Below are 23,165 nucleotides of genomic sequence, written 5' to 3'. Positions count from 1 at the left end.
GTAGTGCAAAGAGAGGAATGCTGCTCTTGGAGAACAGGAGAGAAAGGCCATTATTGAGAACAGCCGGTTAATAGGCAAAGGGCCTGGAGAACAGACAAATCCCACCCTACCTCCATCTCACCAAGAGGGTGAAGAGGAGGCAAAGAAGGAGAAGGGAATGCTAAATATAAAGAAAGCAGCAAGTTAGACAACATTTGACTCCCATTTTTCCTCAATGAACTGATCTGAAGTGAGATAGCACTAAGGATGCTCAAATGGGCCTCATTGATGGGAAAGGGAGTATGGAATTAACCAGGATTCCCACCAGTCCCGATTAATATCCAGTAACCACTGGGTGGGGGTGGAATTAGATTTTGCCAGCTAGCATCAGTAAAAGCAAATCCAGCAAGTGATTGCTTCAGAAGTAGGTAAAGAAAGTGAGTTAAATCAAGATAAATATCTTCTGCAAATGGGTATGCAAAATGACATTACAATATACTTTGTTTCTTTGAATACAGGGTTCTGGGGCGAACAGAAGAGGCTGCAGTAAGTATGCTGCAGCTGAGATGCAGAACAGAGCTGTGTCCGATCCACTCAAACATTCCTAGATTGAGTCCAGTAACGTTTGGGGTATGGTGGTGTTATGTTACTGGACTAGTCGCAGAATCACAGAAGCACCCAGAGAGCCTGATTTCAGTTAAAATATCTGGAAATAAAGAGCTGGCATCAGTAGAAGTTATTATGAAGCTGTTGGATTGTTGCAAAATCCCAACTAATGTCTTTTAAGGAAGGAAACCCGCCACCCTTTCCTGATCTGTCCTATATGTAACTCTATTCCCAAAAGCTCTATTCCAAAGAAGGGTCGCTGACCCGAAACGTTAACTCTGCTTCTCTTTTCACAGATGCTGCCAGACCTGCTGAGTGGTTCCAGCATTTCTTGTTTTTATTTCAGATTTCCAGCATCCGCAGTATTTTGCTTCTATTCCCACACTGATGTGGTTGACTCTTAACTGCCCAAGCATGCCACTCAGTTGTATTAAACTGCTGCAGTGCTTCAAGAAAAAGGCTTCCCATCACCACCACTCTCACACGGCACCTAGAGATGGACAATAAATGCTGCTAATAACCGTGATGCCCATCCTGAGAGTGAATTAAAAATAAATGTAAAATGCAGGGTAGAGTTCCCCCTACACCTCTCCATCAAAAACTCCATGTTTAGTGTAGTGTGGGTGAGGTGTATAACTTTCTCAACAATGTACCATGATACCATGACCTCAGCCCTCAGGTGAGTATCCCTCTGCTGCATTGGTGTATCATTTTCAGTTCCAGCACAGCCTTTCTGAATGAGGTTCCCCATTGCAAAACCACTTAATGCTCGATTATGGATAGCTAATTTTTTTTTTAATGGGCCAACACGCCGGCAAACTGGTAGAGAGAAAACAGCCATCTCCTCAGGTCTGGGCCGGAACTGAATCCCAGGCCCAGAGGTGTGAGAATGAGGGATTATCCCACCCTCCCCTGTATTTAATTCCGTGCCGTATCTGGCCTGAGTATAATTGCGTGTATCCCGGGAATCATTTTATTTTCGAACTCAAACACTTTCGGCCCAAAGTGATCTTTTACCTTCCTTACACCACACAGAATGATTAAACGACCTTTCAAAATGCCCACTGTTGCAGAATTCAAATTGATGTGACATTCTAGTAACACACTGTGCTCCCTCCCACCCACGGAATTGTTAACTGCATCACTTATCAAAATACATGGTGGGGTAGAGGGGAGGTATCTGCAAAAGCCTTGAGGCAAAAGCAGAGAATCCTGGGAATACAGAACAGACCCATCAGTCTCTGAAGAGACAAAGGTTGGGTTAGTGTTTCACATCTAGATCCTTCATCAGAACTGTTAAACATTTGCACCCAAAACATTAACTTGTTTGTTCCCTTTTTTGTGCCTCCCAGAATTTTTGATTTCATTCCAGAATTCCACCATTTGCATTGTTCCCTTGTTGCCAAGTGGGTGGTTTGGTTTGTGAGTTTCCAGTTGTTAAATTGGTGACAAACACTTTTTCACATCATCTGAAGCAAATTCACAAGAGACATTGAATGATACTTAGATTCAATAGAGATCATTATACCTCAGCATGGTTATTATGTAGAATTGTTTTATTTCTTGTTACAGATCTTGCAGTACAAGGAACATCTGAATATCAAAGGCCAAGTAAAAAAAACAGAATATTTAAAAAACTGCATTGGGTAAGTGTCCCGAAGAGATATAAACAAGTAGCTGAATGGAAGCGAAGCTATCTGCACTGGTAATTTCTAACAATTTCTATCTTCCATTTTCTCTCCTCTTTTCCTGCAGATGTTGACATCTTGCTGTGGTGTGGTTTTGTGCTCTGTTCGCTCTTAGAGTCATAGAGTCGTACAGCATAGAAACAGGCCCTTCGGCCCACCGTGTCCATGCCGCCCATAATGCCTATCTATACTAATCCCACCTGCCTGCTTTAATTCCATATCCCTCTATGCCTTGCTCATTCAAGTACCTGTCCAGATGCCTCTTAAATGTTGCTACTGTTCCTGTCTCCACCACCTCCTCAGGCAGCTTATTCCAGATACCCACTATTCTTTGTGTGAAAAATTTACCCCTTTGATTCCCTTTAAACCTCCTCCCTCTCACCTTAAATCTATGCCCTATAGTTTTAGTCACCCCTACCATGGGAAACAGACTCTGGCTATCTACCCTATCTATGCCTCTCAATTTTATATACCTCTATCATGTCCCCTCTCAGCCTCCTTCGCTCCAGGGAAAACAGACTCAGCCTATCCAATCTCTCTTCATAACTCAAGCCCTCCAAACCAGGCAACATCCTTGTGAATCTTTTCTGCACCCTCTCTAGCTTAATCACATCTTTCCTGTAGTGCGGCGACCAGAACTGCAGACAGTACTCCAAATGCGGCCTAACCAACGTTATGTACAACTGTAACATGACGTCTCAACTCTTGTACTCAGTGCCTCGGCTGATGAAGGCAAGCATGCCATATGCCTTCTTCACCACCCTGTCTACCTGTGTTGCCACTTTCAGGGAACTATGTACTTGCACCCCAAGGTCTCTCTGCTCAACAACACTCCCCAGGGCCCTGCCATTCACTGTATATGTCCTGCCCTGGTTTAACTTCCCAAAATGCAGCACTTCGCACTTGTCTGCGTTAAATTCCATTTGCCAATCCCTTGCCCACTTTCCCAGTTTATCTATATCCTGTTGTAGCCTTCGACAACCTTCTTCACTGTCCACTATACCACTTATTTTGGTGTCATCTGCAAACTTACTAATCATGCCCCCTACATTCACATCCAAGTCATTAGTATATATGGTAAACAACAGAGGGCCCAGCACTGATCCCTGCGGCACACCACTGGTCGCCGGCCTCCAATCTGAAAAACCACCCTCCACTACCACCCTCTGCCTCCTATCGCCAAGCCAATCTTGTATCCAATTTGCCAGCTCACCCTGGATCCCATGTGTTCGAACCTTCTGGACCAGCCTACCATGCGGGACCTTGTCAAAGGCCTTGCTAAAGTCCATGTAGACAATGTCGATCGCCCTGCCCTCGTCAATCCTCCTCGGACAACTCAATCAAATTCATGAGATATGATTTTCCACGCATAAAGCCAGGCTGACTATCCCTAATCAGACCATGCCTTTCCAAATGCATATAAATCCTGTCTCTCAGAATCCCTTCCAATAACTTTCCCACCACTGATGTAAGGCTCACCGGCCTGTAGTTCCCTTGCTATTCCCTGCTGCCCTCCTTAAATAAAGGCACAACATTAGCTTTCCTCCAGTCTTCTGGTACCTCACCCGTGGCTAACGATGATACAAAAATCTCTGCCAGTGCCCCAGCAATCTCCTCCATTGCTTCCCATAGCATCCTAGGATACACCTGGTTAGGCCCTGGGGATTTAGCCACCTTAATGCGCTTCAAAACCTCCAACACCTCCTCCTTTGTTACGTTGATATGCTCCAGGATATCGCTGTTCCCTCCCTTGAACTCACTAGCTTCCATGACCTTCTCCAAGGTAAATACAGACGAGAAGTATTCATTTAAGACCTCACCCATTTCCTGTGGCTCCACACATAGATTACCACACTGATCCTTAAGGGGACCTACTCTCTCCCTAGCTACCCTTTTACTCTTAATATACTTATAGAATCTTTTAGGATTCTCTTTTATCTTATCGTTTTAGAGAGGTGGTCACACGCAGCTGAAGGGACTTGAGGAAGGAAGGGAATGGGTGACCACCAGGCAGTCCAAGAGAAACAGGCAGGTCGTTCAGGAGTCCCCTGGGGTCCCGCTTGCAAATCGGTATTCCATTTTGGAGGCGAATGAGGCTGGTTCCTCCAGGGAGTGCGGACAGAGCCAAGCTTCTGGCACCACAAGCAGCCTGTCTGCACAGGAAGGGGGAAAGAGAGGAAGAGCAATAGTAATAGGGGATTCTGTAGTCAGGGGACCAGATAGGCGCTACTGTAGCCGTCAACGTGACTCCAGGATGGTGTGTTGCCTCCCTGGTGCAAGGGTCCAGGATGTCACTGAACGGCTGCAGGGCATCCTGAAGGGGGAGGGTGATAAGGCAGAGGTCATGGTACATCTTGGTACCAATGACATAGGTAGAAAGAGGGATGAGGTCTTGCATCAAGAATTCAGGGAGTTAGGCAGTAGACTAAAAAGCAGGACCTCTTGGGTTGTAATCTCTGGATTACTCTCAGTGCCACGTGCTAGCGAGTATAGAAATAGGAGAATAACACAGATGAATGCGTGGCTTAAGAGTTGGTGCAGGAGGGAGGGTTTTAGATTCCTGGACCACTGGGACCATTTCTGGGGACGGTGAGACCTGTACAAGCGGGACGGTCTACATCTGAACCATAGGGGGACTAACATCCTTGCTGGCGGGTTTGCTAGTGCTGTTGGGAGGAGTTTAAACTAATTTGGCAGGGGGAGGGGATGCAGACTCCTAGCAGGATAGGGACACAGCTAAACACAGGAAAGCAAACAAGTCAGAGGGAATACAGTGGAAGTAAGTTTCAAGGGAGTAAGACCAGGATGGATGGCCTCTACTTTAATGCCAGGAGTATTACAGGTAAAACGGATGAGTTAAGGGCAAGGATTGACACTTGGAATTGAGATATAGTAGCCATCACAGAGACATGGTTGAGGGAGGGGCAGGATTGGCAGCTTAATATCCCGGGATATAGAATCTGCAGGCGAGACAGAGGAGGGGGTAAAAGAGGAGGGGGCATTGCAATATTAGTTAAGGAGTCGGTACTGCAGTAAGGAGAGATGATATCTTGGAGGGGGCATCAAATGAAGCTTTATGGGTAGAGTTTAGGAATAAAAAAGGGACAGCCACGTTGCTAGGTGTTTATTATAGACCCCCTAATGGGGTAATTATATTAGGTGTGGTTAGCACCGCAGCCTCACAGCTCCAGGGACCCGGGTTCGATTCCGGGTACTGCCTGTGTGGAGTTTGCAAGTTCTCCCTGTGTCTGCGTGGGTTTTCTCCGGGTGCTCCGGTTTCCTCCCACAAGCCAAAAGACTTGCAGGTTGATAGGTAAATTGGCCATTATAAATTGTCACTAGTATAGGTAGGTGGTAGGGAAATATAGGGATAGGTGGGGATGTTTGTTGGGAATATGGGATTAGTGTAGGATTAGTATAAAATGGGTGGTTGATGTTCGGCACAGACTCGGTGGGCCGAAGGGCCTGTTTCAGTGCTGTATCTCTAATCTAATCAACTTTCCCAACATTAATTGGGATAGTCATCATGTTCAGGGCTTAGATGGAGTGGAGTTCTTAAAATGTATACAGGAGAACTTTTTAGCTTAATATGTAGAGGATCCAACAAGGGAGGGTGCAGTGCTGGACCTAATTCTGGGGAATGAAGCCGGACAGGTGGTTGATGTGTTGGTGGGGGAGCATTTTGGCGATAGCGACCACAACATGGTACAATTTAATAAAAGCAAAATACTGCGGATGCTGGAAATCTGAAACAAAAACAAGAAATGCTGGAATCACTCAGCAGGTCTGGCAGCATCTGTGGAAAGAGAAGCAGAGTTAATGTTTCGGGTCAGTGACCCTTCTTCGGAACTGGTTCTTCGGAAGTTCCGAAGAAGGGTCACTGACCCGAAACGTTAACTCTGCTTCTCTTTCCACAGATGCTGCCAGACCTGCTGAATGGTACAATTTAAGCTTGTTATGGAGAAAGAAATAGACAAGTTGCAGAAAAAGGTTTTGGATTGGGGGAGAGCGAATATTAGTAAAATAAGGCAGGATCTGGCCAAGGTAGACTGGAAAGAGTTACTTGTCGGGAAATCTACAGAAGAGCAGTGGGGGGCATTCAAAAAGGAAATGGGGAGGGTACAGGCCCAACATGTTCCTTTTAGGGTAATAGGTAGGAGCAACAAGCCCAGAGAACCATGGATGACCAGAAACATTCAGGGTACAATGAGAAAGAAAAGAGAGGCTTTTAGCAAATACAAGGAGAGCAAATCAACGGAAGCATTAGTGGCGTACAGAAAGTGTAGGATGGAGCTTAAGAAAGCAATTAGGAGAGCAAAGAGGGGATATGAGAAAGCTCTGGCTGGTAAAAGTAGGGAAAATCCCAAGATATTCTATAAGTATATCAACGGGAAGAGGACAACCAGGGAAAGAGTAGGACCCATTAGGGACCAAGGGGGAAATCTGTGGGTGGAGCCAGAGGACATTGGTAGGGTGTTGAACGAATACTTCACATCTGTCTTCACCCACGAGAGTGAGGATGTAGATATGGAACTCAGAGAGAGAGACGGTGAGGTTCTTGAGCAAATTGTCATAGGGAGTGACAAGGTATTGGAGGTTTTGGCAGGTTTAAAAGTGGACAAACCTCCACTTTTGTGTCCCAGGATGCTGTGGGAGGCGAGGGTGGAGATTGCAGGGGCTCTGACCCAAATTTTTAATTCCTTTCTGGCCACAGGGGAGGTGCCAGAGGATGAGAACAGCTAATGTGGTCCCACTATTTAAGAAAAGTTGTAGAAATAAGCCAGGGAACTACAGACCAGTGAGTCTCACGTCAGTGGTAGGGAAACTATTGGAGAAAATTCTGAAGGAGAGAATCTATCTCCACTTGGAGAGGCAAAATTTGATTGTCAGGAATAGTCAGCATGGCTTTGTCAGAATAAGGTCATGCCTAACAAATTTAATTGAATTTTTTTGAGCATGTGACCAGGTGTGTAGATGAGGGTAGTGCAGTTGATGTAGTTTACATGGATTTCAGCAAAGCCTTTGACAAGGTCCCACATGGGAGACTTATCAAGAAAGCAAATGCACATGGGATACAGGGTAACATGATAAGGTGGATTCAAAATTGGCTTAGCTGTAGGAGACAGAGAGTGATGACAGACGGCTGTTTTAGTGACTGGAAGCCAGTGTCCAGTGGCGTACCACAGGGATCTGTGCTGGGTCCCCTATTGTTTGTCATTTATATAAACGACATAGATGACTATGTGGGGGGTAGGATCAGTAAGTTCACGGATGACACAAAGATTGGCCGAGTGGTTAACAGTGAGGTTGAGTGTCTTGGGTTACAGGAAGGTATAGACGGGATGGTCAAATAGGCAGAAAAGTGGCAGATGAAATTTTACCCTGAAAACTGTGAGGTGATACACTTTGGAAGGAGTAATGTGACACGGAAATATTCAATGAATGGCCTGACACTGGGAAATTCCGAGGAACAAAGGGACCTTGGCGTGTTTGTCCATAGATCTCTAAAGGCAGAAGGGCAGGTTAATAGGGTGGTGAAAAAGGCATATGGGACACTTGCCTTTATCAATCGAGGCATTGATTACAAAAGCAGGGAGGTCATGTTGGAGTTGTAGAGAACTTTGGTAAGGCTGGAGTACTGTGTGCAATTCTTATCTTTGGCCTCCTTATCTCGAGAGACAATGGGTAAGCGCCTGGAGGTGGTCAGTGGTGTGTGGAGCAGCGCCTGGAGTGGCAATAAAGGCCAATTCTAGAGTGACAGGCTCTTCCACAGGTGCTGCAGAAAAATTTGTTTGTCGGGGCTGTTACACAGTTGGCTCTCTCCTTGTGCCTCTGTCTTTTTTCCTGCCAACTACTAAGTCTCTTCGACTCACCACACTTTAGCCCCGCCTTTATGGCTGCCCGCCAGCTCTGGCGAACGCTGGCAACTGACTGCCATGACTTGTGATCAATGTCACAGGATTTCATGTCCCGTTTGCAGACGTCTTTAAAGCGGAGACATGGACGGCCGGTGGGTCTGATACCAGTGGCGAGCTCGCTGTACAATGTGTCTTTGGGGATCCTGCCATCTTCCATGCGGCTCACGTGTGCAATTCTGGTCGCCACATTATAGGAAGGATGTGATTACACTGGAGGGGGTGCAGAGGCGATTCACCCGGGTAGACTGGGTGACCGCTTTGCGGAACATCTCGCTCAGTCCGCAAGCAGGACCCTGAGCTTCCGGTTGCTTGCCATTTCAACACTCCCCCCTGCTCTCATGCTCACTTCTCTGTCCTGGGATTGCTGCAGTGTTCCAGTGAACATCAACGCAAGCTCGAGGAACAGCATCTCATCTACCGATTAGGCACACTACAGCCTGCCGGACTGAACATTGAGTTCAATAATTTCAGAGCATGACAGCCCCCCATTTTACTTTCATTTTTAGTTATTTTTTCTTCCTTTTTTTTTACATTCCTTTTTACATTTTTTACAATTTTTTTTTTGCATTTATTTCATTTCATCTTAGTTTGTTCAGTTTGCTTACCCACTGTTTTTTTTAGGTTGTTTTTCTTCAGGTTTGCACTTGCTGCTGTTCAATATTCAGTATATTCACACCTAATCTGTACTAATGCTTTGTCTTTCAACACACCATTAACATATTGTTTGCCTTTGCTCCGTGACCTTTTGGTCAGCTATGTGGCCTGGTCCAATCTGCACCTTCTCCTTTGTTATCTCTTGCCCCACCCCCACCTCACTTGTTTATAATCTGTGACTTTTCTAATATTTGTCAGTTCTGAAGAAGGGTCACTGACCCGAAACGTTAACTCTGCTTCTCTTTCCACAGATGCTGCCAGACCTGCTGAGTGATTCCAGCATTTCTTGTTTCTGTCTCACCAGGATGTTACCTGGGATGGAACATTTAATCTATGAAGAGAGGTTGGATAGGCTTGGGTTGTTTTCGCTGTAGCAGAGAAGACTGAGGGGTGACCTGATTGATGTGTACAAGATTATGAGGGGCATGGACAGGGTGGATAGGGAGCAGCTGTTCCCCTTAGTTGAAGGGTTAGTTACAAGGGGACACAAGTTTAAGGTGAGGGGCAGGAGGTTTAAGGGGGATTTGAGGAAGAACTTTTTTTACCCAGAGGGTGGTGACGGTATGGAATGCACTGCCTGGGAGGGTGGTAGAGGCGGGTTGCCTCACATCCTTTAAAAAGTACCTGGATGAGCACTTGGCATGTCATAACATTCAAGGCTATGGGCCGTGCTGGCAAATGGGATTAGGTCGACAGGTCAGGTGTCATTTATGCATCGGAGCAGACTCGATGGGCCAAAGGGCCTCTTCTGCACTGTATTATTCTGTGATCTGCCAGGGAAATCTCATGGCCTCTCCTAATTTCCTTCTTAAGTGTAGTCCTACATCCCCTATACTCCTCAAGGGACTCGCTTGATCCCAGCTGCCTATACCTGACATATGCCTCCTTCTTTGTCCTGACCAGACCCTCAAAATCCCTTGTCAACCAACGTTCCCTAAACTTGCCAGCCTTGTCCTTCGATCTAACAAGAACATGCCGGCCCTAAACTCCTCCTATCTCACTTTTAAAAGCCTCCCACTTGCTAGACGTCCCTTTACCTGTAAACAGCCTCTCCCATTCAACTTTTGAGAGTTCCTGTCTGATGCCATCGAAATTAGCCTTCCCCCAATTTAGGACTTCAACCTGAGGACCAGTCCTATCCTTTTCCATAACTATCTTGAAGCTAATAGAGTTATGGTCACTGGTCCCAAAGTGCTGCCCCACTGACACATCAACCACCTGCCCATCCTCATTTCCTAAGAGGAGGTCGAGTGTAGCCCCTTCTGTAGTAGGGCCATCCATATACTGCTTCAGAAAACTATCCTGGACACACTTAACAAATTCTTCCCCATTGATCCCTTAGCACTAAGGCAGTCCCAGTCAATATTAGGGAAGTTAAAATCACCTACAATTACAACCTTATAATTCCTACACCTATCAGTGATTTCCCTACATATTGCTCTTCCACTTCCCTCTGACTATTGGGGGGCCTGTAGTATAATCCCATCAAAGTGATCACCCCTTTCTTATTTCTAAGTTCTACCCATATGGCCTCGCTGGACCTTCCCCCCGGGATATCTTAAGTACTGCTGTGATGTCCTCTCTAATCAATAGTGCAACTCCCCCTCCTCTCTTACCTCCACCTCTGTCACGCCGGAAGCATCAGTACCCCGGAACATTGAGCTGCCAGTCCTGCCCGTCCCTCAACCACGTTTCCGTAATAACTATAATATCACAATCCCATGTACCCGCCATGCTCTGAGTTCATCTGCCTTACTTGTAAGGCTTCTTGCATTAAAGTAAATGCAGTTTAACCTACCAGACCTTCCACGCTCCCTGTCCTGCCCCTGCCCGGCCTGCCTACTGGACTTGCTTGCTTTAACCTCTACTTTTGCCTCAATTATCTCATCAGAGTGACTACTACTTTGGTCCCCCCCACCACCCCCCCCCCCCCCCCCCACCCTGCAAGACCAGTTTAAACCCTCCCGAGTAGTACCAGCAAACCTCCCCGCAAGGATGTTGTCCAGTTTAGATGCAACCCGTCCTTCTTGTACAGGTCACCTCTGACCAGAAGAAATCCCAATGATCCAAGTAGCTGAAGCCCTCCCTCCTACACCAGCTCTTCAGACACACATTCATTTGTCTTATCCTCCTATTCCTACCCTCACTAACACTTGGCACAGTGAGTAATCCTGGGATTACAACCCTAGAGGTCCTGCTTTTTAACCTTCTGCCTAACTCCCTATATTCAGTTTGCAGGACCTCAGCTCTCTTCCTGCCTATGTCGTTAGTACCAATATGGACCACGACCTCTGGCTGCTCACCCTCCCCTTTCAGAATGTCCTGCAGCCGCTCCGAGACATCCTTCACCCTAGCACCAGGGAGACAACATGCTATCCTGGAGTCTCGTTTGTGGCCACAGAAACGCCTATCTGCACCCCTTACGATAGAATCCCATATCACTATAGCTCTTCCTTTTCCTCCCCTGCTGTGCAGCAGAGCTCTCTGTGGTGCCACGAACTTGGCTGTTGCTGCTTTCCCCTGGGAGGTCATCCCCCCCAACACTATCCAAAGCGGTGTATCTGTTTGAGAAGGGGATGGCCACAGGGGACTCCTGCACTACCTGCCTGTGCCTACTACTCCATCTGGTGGTCACCCATCTCTTTTCTGCCTGTGCAGCCATTACCTGCGGTGTGACCACCTCACTAAACGTGCTATCCATGACATCCTCAGCATCGCGGATGCTCCACAGTGAATCCACCCGCAGCTCCATCTCCGTAATGCGGGTAGCCAGTAGCTGCAGATGGATACACTTCCTGCACACATGGTCATCAGCGACACTGGAAGCGTCCCTGATTTCCCACATAGCGCAGGAGGAGCATATCACGGGGCTGAGCTCTCCTGCCATGAGTTACACTTTGGTTAATTAGTTACTCCCTGAATTAAAAAAATAATAATTACACAAGGGGCCTTGTTCTACCCACTCCAATCTAAAGTCCTTGTCATCTGGTACCTCACCAAGTGGCTGTTTTTTATGTGAGTTGAGGCAGTTAGTGTCGAAGGGCTATGTCGAGCATGCTGCAATTGAACCCCATCACAATCTCATCCTCACCTGACCTTCATACCTGCATGCTTTCCAGGAGGGTTTACTGTGTGCTACAACACTGCAGTATCTGTGCTCCTTCAATTCTGGCCTTTTGTGCATCCCTGGTTTTAATCAATCCAGCATTGGCAGTCGTGCCTTCAGCTGCCTAGGTCCTAAGCTTTGGAATTCCCAACCTAAACCTCTGCCTCTCTAACCTTCGTTCCTCCTCTAAGGCGCTCATTAAAACCTACCCCTATGACCAAACCTTTGGTCACTTGTCCTATTATCTCCTTATGTGACTCGGTATCAAATTTTGTGTGATAACACTCCTATGAAGTGCCTTGGGACATTTTTAACTATGTAAATGTGCTATAGAAATGCAAGTTGTTGTTGCTGTAGGAACCTGGCCGTGTTATTTTTGTTTTTTCTCTTCTCTAGCCCGGGTGACCAATCGCAGCCCTCCCTCTATAGTTGCTCAGCTGAGATACACTAACTCAGTGTTTACCAGGAATTAAACCTGGTGCCATCCTTGAACCATATGGAAAATGCCTTATTTCTGATTCTCTCATGCCCTGTATTCTGATGTATTATGTTGGGATCACGCCACACACTGATTGCTGCCAGCTCTGAATGTACTGTCAGGTGGATGAGATGGACTGAATATTTTTGCATTACGTGGGCCAGCAAATCCAGTGAGCAGCTTAGCCCAAAACATAAGCTTCATTTTTACTCGAGGCTGAAGGAGTGGAGCGATGAACAGATAGAGGTGATGGGCCGAATGGCCTCCTTCTGTGCCCTGTTCCTTTCTGTGTTTCTACATGGCACACGGTGGAGTTGAAGGTGTGTTCACTCCAGCAATCACTGACAAACACATTGACTAACATGGTGCCAAGGGGCAGTTGGAGGTGAACCTGGTTGTATACTGTGTGATTGTTCTTTGGGCTGACCATTGTTGCAGCACCTTTCACTTTAAGTAATATGTGTGAAGCATTTTAAGAACATTTCTGCAAGAAATTCCTTGAATTCTTTTTGAATACTCTCTAATCTATGTCATTGTTAAAGAAGCAGTGAGTAAAGGTGTTTCTCTCAGTTTTGTCTGTCTTGCACCGGGGAGCTGCTTTACTTCAAGTCCTTGGGAGATGGTGATTGTTGAAGTGTTGAAACAGCCATTCTACTTTATTGCATCTCCATGCTTTTCTCTTTAGGCTTCCATTTGCTTACGATGATGCTACCTTTGTCAAAGACCACTACACACTGCTGGACAGACAGATCATTATTGAGGTAAGGGCAATCTTGAAACATTTTGCTTTTGACTAACGTGGGTATGGGGAGGGACCAATGGCGTGTATAGGAGATGGGGACAAAATTCTGATGTATTATGTTCACGCCACACGCACATTGCTGCCAGTTCAGGCAGTCAGGTAGATCAGATGGACTGAAAATCCTTGCGTTACGTGGGCCAGCAAATGCAGTGAGCAGCTTAGCCCAAAACTTTAGCTTCACTGGACACTGGGTAGATTAGGGAAAAATTCATCCCTGGAGTAAAAGGAAAATGAAAGGTAAAATACCCCAAAGTAAACAACACTTGTGAAAATCACAAGAAAACTCAAATGAGGATAGTGTGGATTTACCCACTGAAAAAATCTAACCATCAGTTCCAAATCCAAAGCTAATCAAACACAACAATTTAGATTCAGATCTCAACAAGAACAAGGGGCAGGAGGAAATCCCAGACACCTCACAGGGGCTAAAGAATAATTTATCACCCACTATCACTCTAGAGGTAAGAACTATCAACTTACCACCAGCAGTATCTGAAATTTGCATATGACAAGCTTCACCAACAACCACATGCTTATTGAGATTAATGTTCCCAAAGTACTACAAACTGATGCGAGAGAAACTACTACTCCATTTGACAACACGTACCCAAACGAAATGCAATTTTTTAAGGATACCTCATCCAAAGGAAGGATGATGTAAAAACTTAAACTTGAACAAGAAGTGGCTGTTACAGACAATGCCAGCTGTAGCAGTTGTGAGATTGAGGTACCGATGCCATGTGTGCAATGGTGTGACCCCTAAACCTCATTACATTTTCCTTTCTTTCTAAACCCAACAAACAAATAAATATATAAAAATGAAATCCAAAGAGTTCCACTTTTTACCCTTTTGGGGAAGGTGTCACGCATACAAGAAGTGCAACGATGAAAAATTATGGACTAAAACTGAAGAGTTACAAAAATTGATTTTGTCTTTGAAAAAATGGACCTTTCTTTTAAAAGTGAACAATGTGCTCCAAAATGACAAGTAAAACACAAAGGAGTAAAATCCTAATAACAAAACACACTTGCTGCAGTCAGGTGGGAGTTGAACACCAAACCACATAGCTGTAACAAGTTGGGGTCTCGAAGTCAGGATCTGAATTACCAGACAAATGAGAGATTTGAAAAACAGGAGGAAAATTGACCTCTAAAATTGTGGAAAAGTAAACAAACAGGTTTTCATGTTTTTTTTCTCTACGGTGCCAGAAACAAAAGAGATGGCCACATTTAATGCTAAGGAGTTTATAGAGCAGGGAGAGATATCCCATGATAAGTTAAATAAATTAAATATTGAAGATTTAAAAAGCTTATCGACAGATGTGGGAATCACTATCAAACAAAAAGCAAAGAAACCTGAACTGGTGAAGAGTCTAGCTAACTATTTTAAACTTATCCCTGAACCAGAAGAAGAAAGCATGGAAACAGAGTCTGAAAAGATAGTTCCAGCTAGAATCCAGTTGCACATGAAAAGGGAAGAAATACAGATGCAGTTGAAAAAAAAGATGCAGTTTCAAAAGGAAAAGGAAGAGCGGGAGTTATTGGGGTTTAACCCCTTTGTGTTTTTCTTGTCAAATAAACAGGTTTTCTTGTAGGTTTAAAAACAGAAAATTATTTATTTATTGATCAATACACCTTATTCCGAAATCATCGCAACTGCATCCGCTCATGCATTCACTTGCACACACACACAACATACACACACAAGAAGACAGATAGAGAGGAAAAGGGTTAAGTGGGGGTAAGTTTTGGGGGTCGTGGTAAACCTGATGAATTCTCTTGGGAGTCAAGTTCTTGTTAGTTGTAGGGCTGAGGTGATTCTAGGTTTCTCTCTTAGTTGAAAGTTCAGTTGAGGACAGTGGAATCACTTCTAATTCACTGCTGTAGAAGTATAGATGTAGAATTCTACAGTAGGCACATGCTTTCTGGTTTGCTGGATGTTCTTCCAGCCCCTTAGCTGGAAAAGCTGTTTGGAAGCTTCTTTCTGTGTCTCTCTGGCTCTCTTTCTAAGGCTGCCTTTTAAGGTAAAGATTTGTTACATCGTATCTGTTGGAAGACAGGTGTTTTCTTTACCTATGGTGACCAACAATGGCCTAGGATATGGCTACTTCACACCTTCTTTGTTTCAGAAGAACCCATTCAGTTCAAAAGTGTGTCTTGATGGGTTCAGGATGAGACTAATCCAGTTATAATGTTTCCACTTCACACCTTGTTTGTTTCAGAAGAACCCATTTAATTCGGGAATATTTCAGGATAGATGTAGGATGGGTGCAATTGACACCTCATAGCTTTGAAGACATTCCTTTGTCCCTGTCAGACAGTTTGAATATAGAAAGGCCATGTCTTTTAACCTTTGGTGGCCATTTTGGAGCATATTGTTCACTTTGTAAAAGAAAGGTCCATTTTTTAAAAGACAACGTCAATTTTTATAACTCTTCAGTTTTAGTCCATAATCTTTCATCATCGCACTTTTTGTACATGTGACAGCGTGAAAACTAATGCCACACAACCATCTGGCCCCGAAAATGTAATTTTACAAGTGGTGGAGTTTTTTATTTTTAATTTTCTTGTCTGTCTCTTTTTTTATTTCTCTCTTATTCCCACCTTTTCAATCCCTCTCTTTATTTCGTGCTCAGTGAGGATTCTTCAAGTTGATTGGTTGAAGAGCCTCGCTGTTGCTTGTGCTGCATTCACATGCCACAGATGCCCTGTAGAGGACACCGCACTGCATCAGAGTCCTGATGACAGCAACGCTCCGATCAAAAGCCCACTAAACCTCTGTGGATAGCTGTCAGCATAGGGAACAGAAACTGCCTGCAAAATCTGGGCAATTGTATCTTTTCATGCCCTCCAACTATACAATCCAGTGCGATTATGCAGTGGCTTTAAACTGCAAAAAGAGAGCAGCTTATACATCAGATTTTATAGGTAACTAAACCACAATGTAAACATTGGTGCATTCATGAGAGACCGGTTTGGAGGTGACCCTTTTCATTTTGGGGTTTTCAGGAGAATGACAAACGCATTGAGGCGTCTGGACAAATGGAGGCGTTCAGGAAACATCCAAGGAAGGCCTCCATCCTGCACATGCCGCTAATAACAACACTTTACTACTCCTGCTTTTATCATTATGGGGAATCTGATGTGAGTCATTATTTCTTATATGTATATATGTGTCTCTGCGTGTGTGTTAGTCATAGTGAGAGTGATGGTGTAGGGGAACTGCTTCGCAGTGCTTTGACCAGATACACTATCGCTTTGAGGAAGAGCTGCTATTTTCAATTCCATCAGTGCAGGCACATATTTGGGTTAGAAATATAAATTCACCCCCTCCCCCCCCCCCCCCCCAAATAAATAAATGTAGAAATAGTTATAATTCTGGGTGGAAGAGTGGCACAGGGTATTGCTTATTGTGAGTGGTAAATCAATAAACTAACGTTGGTCTAAAAGTATCAGATGAATTTTTAACCCCTTCCCTTCAACTCCACATCAGAGATGGACTTGGAGATTTACCTTCCATCGTTAACCTTTATTAGATGCCTAAAGTTCAGCTCACTTGAACTGACTTACATTACCCAGATCAAAGTATGTTAGCAGTCCCTCCCCAGTGACCGCTACCACTGAAAAGGACAAGAGCAGCATCATCATGGGAACCCGCATTACCTCGAAGTTCCCCACTTGGACATATGTCCAGGAATTCCCTATCTCACACCATTGAGAGAGCATCATCACTGCAAGGACTGCAGAAGTTCACAGGGAAATTCTGCCACCAACCTTTCATGGTAACTAGTGGCAGGTGTTAAATGGGGTCTTTCCACAACCCAAAAACAATTTTAAAAGTTACACAAATCACTCAATTGCTGTTGGAATCCTGCATTCCAATGAGTAAGTTAGCTCATTTGCTCTTGTCTGAGTCATTAAGAATTAAGCCAGGCTCAGATACTCAAGCCACTTTATTAACACATAAATGATTAATACCATCATGAGATTAAGCATTTAAAAAGTACCTCTCATGCTTGGGTAGATTTAGTAATTGACATAACTTTGTTACAGGGTCAAACATAGTTACATGTATTGCAATAGCATCAGCTGGGCTACACCTAATGCAGAATAAGGTTACAGTTCTTCTTCAGATTCTGTAAATTGGCACGGTTATTTTAAGTTAGGGGACAGGCGCTGCTGCTTGTGTCATTGCTATGATGGTTGGGGTAGGGAATGTGGTTGGACATGTATCATGATATAGTGAAATATTCTGGTCCTCGCTTAAAAATGAAATACTTTGTGACTTTAATTGTGTTCTCATTTTGTTTTTTCATAGGGAACATTCAGTAGTCCAGCCAACTTGAAAAATACTTTCAAAGTAAGTACTGAGCCTTTACAGTGGAGCATAAGAAAGCATTCATTGAGTAAAAGGCATTGGTCCCGATAAGTGCTTGTATTTCACTGGCCGTGTACAACCTAGCTTGTCATCGATTCCATCCTCCCTATATAATCCGTCAAAAGAAAATGCTCAGAAACTCTCCCTCCCCTCCTCAATTTGACATTTATAAATGTAGTGCCGTTTCCCCTGAGGTGAGAAGTTGTGATTTTATTGTCTGCTTCCTTTAGCAGCTGACCCAAGAATCAACAAACATCAACATGCTATAATTATGGGTCAGTGGTAGCACTCCCTCCACCGAGTCAGAAGGTTGTGGTTTCAAGCCCCACACCAGAGAATTGAGTACCCTCCGTTGTAGTATTGAGCAGAGTTCTGCACTGCCAAAAGTGTCGTCCTTCAGATGAGACGTTAAACCGAGGCACCATCTGCTTGCTCCGGTGGATGTAAAAAAATACCATCCCACTATTCACAGAAGAGCATAAATGGGCGGAAACTTCAGCACTTTGAAATATTTTAGGTGTCGGAACATTTTCCCGACCCGACCTCGTGTGATCAGAGATGTGTCAAGAGGGGGAATCTTCCAGGAGGCAGCCAATTAAGAGGACGCCTCCAGGTTCGCAGTCCAATTTAGGATAGGTTCCTGAGGTGGGAGGGCCAATCAGTGGCCCTGTAGCACGTGACTGACAGCAGCCCCAATGGGAGTGGTGGGCGCTGCTGAGGCAGTTAGGAGAGCAAAGGGTGCCACAAAATGGAGGCGCCCTCGGAAGTTAGCCTAAGATTTGAAAATACAGAAGACGTACAACTCTTAATGCCATCAGTTGGGTGCGGGGGGTGGGGTGGGAAAGCCCTCCATGGGAAAGGTTGTGGCCCAGGCTCCGTCTTTTGCAATCATACTAGTTAATAATGGGGCCAGTGAAATGAGGGACCGATGGCCCTCCATTCAGCTGCTGAGAGGCCACCTGCGCATTCAGTTGGGTTGATCCAATACCAGGAGAATCCCGGCAGGGTCTGCACCTTGACCCTAAGTGGGCCCTTAATTGATGCTAAAATAAAAGCAAAATACTGCAGATGCTGGAAATCTGAAATAAAAACAAGAAATGCTGGAAATACTCAGCAGGTCTGGCCGCATCTGTAGCGAGAGAAACAGAGTTAACGTTTCAGGCCAGTGACCCTTCTTCAGAACTGACAAATATTAGAAATGTAAAAGATTTTAAGCAAGCAAAGCGGGGTTGGGGGGTGGGGGGGTGCGGCGGTGGGGCAAGAGATAACAAAGGAGAAGGTGTTGATGGAACAAAGTCACAGAGAATAACTGACCAGAGGGTGATGGAACAAAGGCAAACGGTATGTTAATGGTGTGCTGAAAGACAAAGCGTTAGTACAGAGGGGGTGTGAATAGACTGTAAAGCACAGAGCACTCAAAGCACAAATATTAAAACATTTTTTAAAAAACAGGAACAGTGGGTAGGCACAGTAGAAACAAACTAAATACACTAAAAAACCTAAAATAAAATAACCAAATAAAACATAAAAAATAAGTAAACATAAAAAGGGGGGGCCCGTCATGCTCTGAAATGATTGAATTCAATGTTCAGTCCGGCAGGCTGTAGCGTACCTAATCTGTAAATGAGATGCTGTTCCTCGAGCTTGCGTTGATGTTCGCTGGAACACTGCAGCAATTATAGGACAGAGATGTGAGCATGAGAGCAGGGGGGAGTGTTGAAATGGCAAGAAACCGGAAGCTCAGAGTCATGCTTACGGACTGAACGGAGGTTTTCCGCAAAGGGGTCAGGGAGCCAACCAATGTGCAACTTTCATAATTTGCTCCTGGTTCCCTCTCCAAACCCATCTCTGCAGGGTCACAAAGATTCCACCGAATGTGTGCTTCTCCATGTGAAACTGATGAACACTGTCAAGTCAAGGTTAATGAAAAAAGAAGCTTTTTTTTTGCAGAATTCACATGACTGAACAAAAGTAGCAATTTCTGCCTACAATGCTTTCTGTAACCTGCATTTCAGAATAGTGGAAGGAATATTTATTGTTATATTTTCTTTCAGTTCAGTTACTAGCTGGGAAAACCATTCTGCTATATCTTGATTCCCAGGTCAGGCCCAGACTTGCTTTCTTGGAGCCATTGAGAGTCTGACTGACATTGAATCATTTTTTTGTAAATTCTGACCCCAAAACGGGGAGGTTTGCCAGGCCACCTTGGGAACTAATGCTACTGAGCTCAAATCTCATCAGAACAGTGAACAATCACTGAAATATCCAACCTGAATTTTATTACGTGAAGCACACTAGATCAGTCATCTCATCCGAATTGTAACCTACACCTCTCAGCCCTGCTGTCTTGTAAATCCAACCCCTTGAGACACAAGTTTAACACGCTTGTAGCATTTTTAATATTTGTTACACAAAGTTACCTCTTATAGCTGAAGTGTCATCAATCTCGACATGAGTCAGCGAGCTGTGACAGTGAGAGTCATCAAGCCACTCGGTGAGGTACCATATTTGAACTTGATCCTGTCCGGAACAGATGTTCACACATGCACGTTCCCAGAAACGGATGCTGAATACAATTTGTAATGGTGACCTTGGCTGTGTGTTTTTCTTCCTTCGCTAATACCAGAGATTCTGAACTAGCGGTAGCATCCTACTGTCACCCCAGCAAGGCTCAGCAGGAACTAGGGAATAATTTGCCTATCTAATGGGAGTGCATTCACTTTTTGGGATTCGTCACTCACTTGCCTGACCCCAGGTTCCCGAAGCAACTGCTCTGCTCTGAGCTTCGCCACGGTAAAAGATTCCCAGGAAGACCGAGGAAATGCTTTAGGGACGTTCTCAAGAAATCCAACATACCAATCGACTCATGGGAATACCTGTCCCTCAACCGCTCAAAGCGGAGGAGGTACATTCAGGAATGTACCAAACATCTCGAGAGATTTCAACGGGAGTATGCGGAAGCCAAGTACAGGCAGCGGAAGAAGCTCACAGCCCCCAAAGTAACTCGCCTATCAAACTCTTCAAACACCACCTGCCCCACATGAGACTATGTTAGAACGCACTGAACCAAAGTGGAAGTAAATCATCCTTGGTGCTGAGGGACTGCCTAAGAAGATGATTCTGTGCAGAAAACAAAACCCCCACCTATAGACTGAACCAAAAGTCCACAGGCAAGTTTATTTTACTAACAAAAGAACATGAAATTGCACAGCACATCATGTATGAACAGAATCTGCTTAGGAAGTTATGGTGTACCAGTCAGGAAGGAGTTTCTGTATGTGATGTATTATCTTCCAGTTGTGGTACAGGTATTGATAGCATTGTGGTGACCTCTGTTTTTGACATGGGTTGTGGTGGAGAACACATACATCACATGCAAACTTGGAACATCTTGAGTTGGTATCCCAGCCAAGGTTAGGGAATAAGGAATTGTTAATAAAGACAACTTGAGTATATATTGCGCCTTTAATGTAGAAAAATGTGTCATGGTTTCACAAGTGATATAAGGAAAAATGCATCATTTGCAGATGATTTATGTAATGCTTTTCGTTGGGTTACAAACTGTGTGCATATTCATATATAATAGAAAGTATTATTTCTGCTTGTGTTTTAGATTTCCGACAAGCAGTATTTACTCACTACGCTAGCAGCTCGTGCCAAACTGAAAGCTTGGAAAGACGTTGATACTCTATTTACTACAAAGGTAACTTATTTGTATAAAGTCATAATTTATGTCCCTATAAGTCTTTTATTTTTCCTGTAATTGCAGCAGAATGTGTTCTTTTACTACTTAAATCTACTTATGTGTTTGTTGGCAAAATGATGGTTTACTTTACTTCCGCAGTTACTGAATAGTGCTTGATGTTCATTAAAAGAAAGAAAGATTTGCAACTATATAGCGCCTTTCACAACCACTGGCTGTCTCAAAGAGCTTTACAGCCAATTAAGTACTTTTTGAAATATAGTCATTGTTGTAATGCGGGAAACACAATAGCCAGTATGCACACAGCAAACTCCCACAAACAGCAATGTGATAATGACCAGATAATCTGTTTTGTGATATTGATTGAGGGATAAATATTGACCAGGACACCGGGGATAGCTCCCCTGCTCTTCTTCGGAATAGTGCCTTGGGATATGAGCATCGTGAGTATTTATTGCCCGCCCCTAATTGCCCTCGAGAAGGTGGTGGTGAGCCTCCATCTTGAATTGCTGCAGTTCATGTTGCGTAGGTACACCCACAGTGCTGTTCGGGGAGTTCCAGGATTTTGACCCAGTGACCGGGAAGGAATGTCAATACAGTTCCAAGTCAGGATGGTGTGTGGCTTGGAGGTAGAAATAGAAAAATACAGCACAGAACAGGCCCTTCGGCCCACGATGTTGTGCCGATCCTTTGTCCTCTGTCAAGGACAATTTAATCTATACCCCATCATTCTCCTTTATCCATATACCTATCTAAAAGCCGTTTGAAAGTCCCTAAAGTTATAGAAAAAACATAGAAAAGAGGTCTTCCCATGCATCTGCTGCCTTTGTCATTCTAGGTGGTAGAGGTCACAGGTTTGGAAGGTACTGTCGAAGGAGACTTGGCAAGTTGCTGCAGTGTACCTTGCAGCCAATGTGTGCCTGTGGTGCAGGGTCAATCTTTAAGGTGGTGGATTGTGGGGGGTGGGTGGCAATCTAACAGGCTGCTTTGTCTTGGATGGTTTTTGATTAGAGATACAGCACTGAAACAGGCCCTTCGGCCCACCGAGTCTGTGCCGAACATCAACCACCCATTTATACTAATCCTACACTAATCCCATATTCCTACCAAACATCCCCACCTGTCCCTATATTTCCCTACCACCTACCTATACTAGTGACAATTTATAATGGCCAATTTACCTATCAACCTGCAAGTCTTTTGGCTTGTGGGAGGAAACTGGAGCACCCGGAGAAAACCCACGCAGACACAGGGAGAACTTGCAAACTCCACACAGGCAGTACCCGGAATCGAACCCGGGTCACTGGAGCTGTGAGGCTGCGGTGCTAACCACTGCGCCGCCCAATTAAAGAAAGGGTGTCGAGCTTCTTGAGTGTTGTGGAGCCACACTCATTCTGACACGTGTAGAGCACTCCATCACAATCCTGATTTGTGCCTTCTAGCTGGTAGGTATACTTTGAGGAGTCAGGAGGTTAGTTACTCACTGCAGAATTCCCAGCCTCTGACCTTCTATTGTAACCTCAGTATTTATATACCTGGTCCAGTTAGATTTCTGGTCAATGGTAATCCCTAGGATGTTGCATCCATCTGAGAGGGCAAAGGGGGCCTCATCTGAAAGACAGCACCTCTGACAGTGCAGCACTGCCTTGATTTTGGTGCTCAAGTCCAGGAGTGGGACTTGAACCCAGAACCTTGTGACTGAGCCATGGCTGACACCTAAATACATGTGAAACACATTTACCCATATTGTGACAGGCATTTTCTACTAAAGCTGGTGCATATGGCTAATGTAGCCAGATGTGATTTATACAATTGACTATTATTTGGCCTCACACTAAGGCTATGTTCCCGCC

General features: G+C 44.7%; 1 protein-coding gene across 3 annotated transcripts in view; it reads left to right on the top strand.

Moving 5' to 3' along the window:
• The window catches only part of vipas39 (VPS33B interacting protein, apical-basolateral polarity regulator, spe-39 homolog), a 47,316-nt gene that overhangs the window by 19,950 nt on the left and 4,201 nt on the right, over nucleotides 1-23,165 (top strand). For all 3 annotated transcript variants that reach the window (XM_068038616.1, XM_068038618.1, XM_068038617.1), the window contains exons 11-16: nucleotides 498-525; nucleotides 2,158-2,231; nucleotides 13,115-13,190; nucleotides 16,241-16,375; nucleotides 17,550-17,591; nucleotides 21,223-21,312. In XM_068038616.1, the coding sequence (XP_067894717.1) occupies nucleotides 498-525; nucleotides 2,158-2,231; nucleotides 13,115-13,190; nucleotides 16,241-16,375; nucleotides 17,550-17,591; nucleotides 21,223-21,312 (445 nt within the window). The remainder of the gene's footprint in view (nucleotides 1-497; nucleotides 526-2,157; nucleotides 2,232-13,114; nucleotides 13,191-16,240; nucleotides 16,376-17,549; nucleotides 17,592-21,222; nucleotides 21,313-23,165) is intronic.

The sequence above is a fragment of the Heterodontus francisci genome, chromosome 9, assembly GCF_036365525.1.
Source record: "Heterodontus francisci isolate sHetFra1 chromosome 9, sHetFra1.hap1, whole genome shotgun sequence".
NCBI classification, from domain to species: Eukaryota; Metazoa; Chordata; class Chondrichthyes; order Heterodontiformes; family Heterodontidae; genus Heterodontus; species Heterodontus francisci.
Note: the sequence above shows the minus strand (reverse complement) of the source record. Positions and strands in the feature narration are given on the sequence as shown.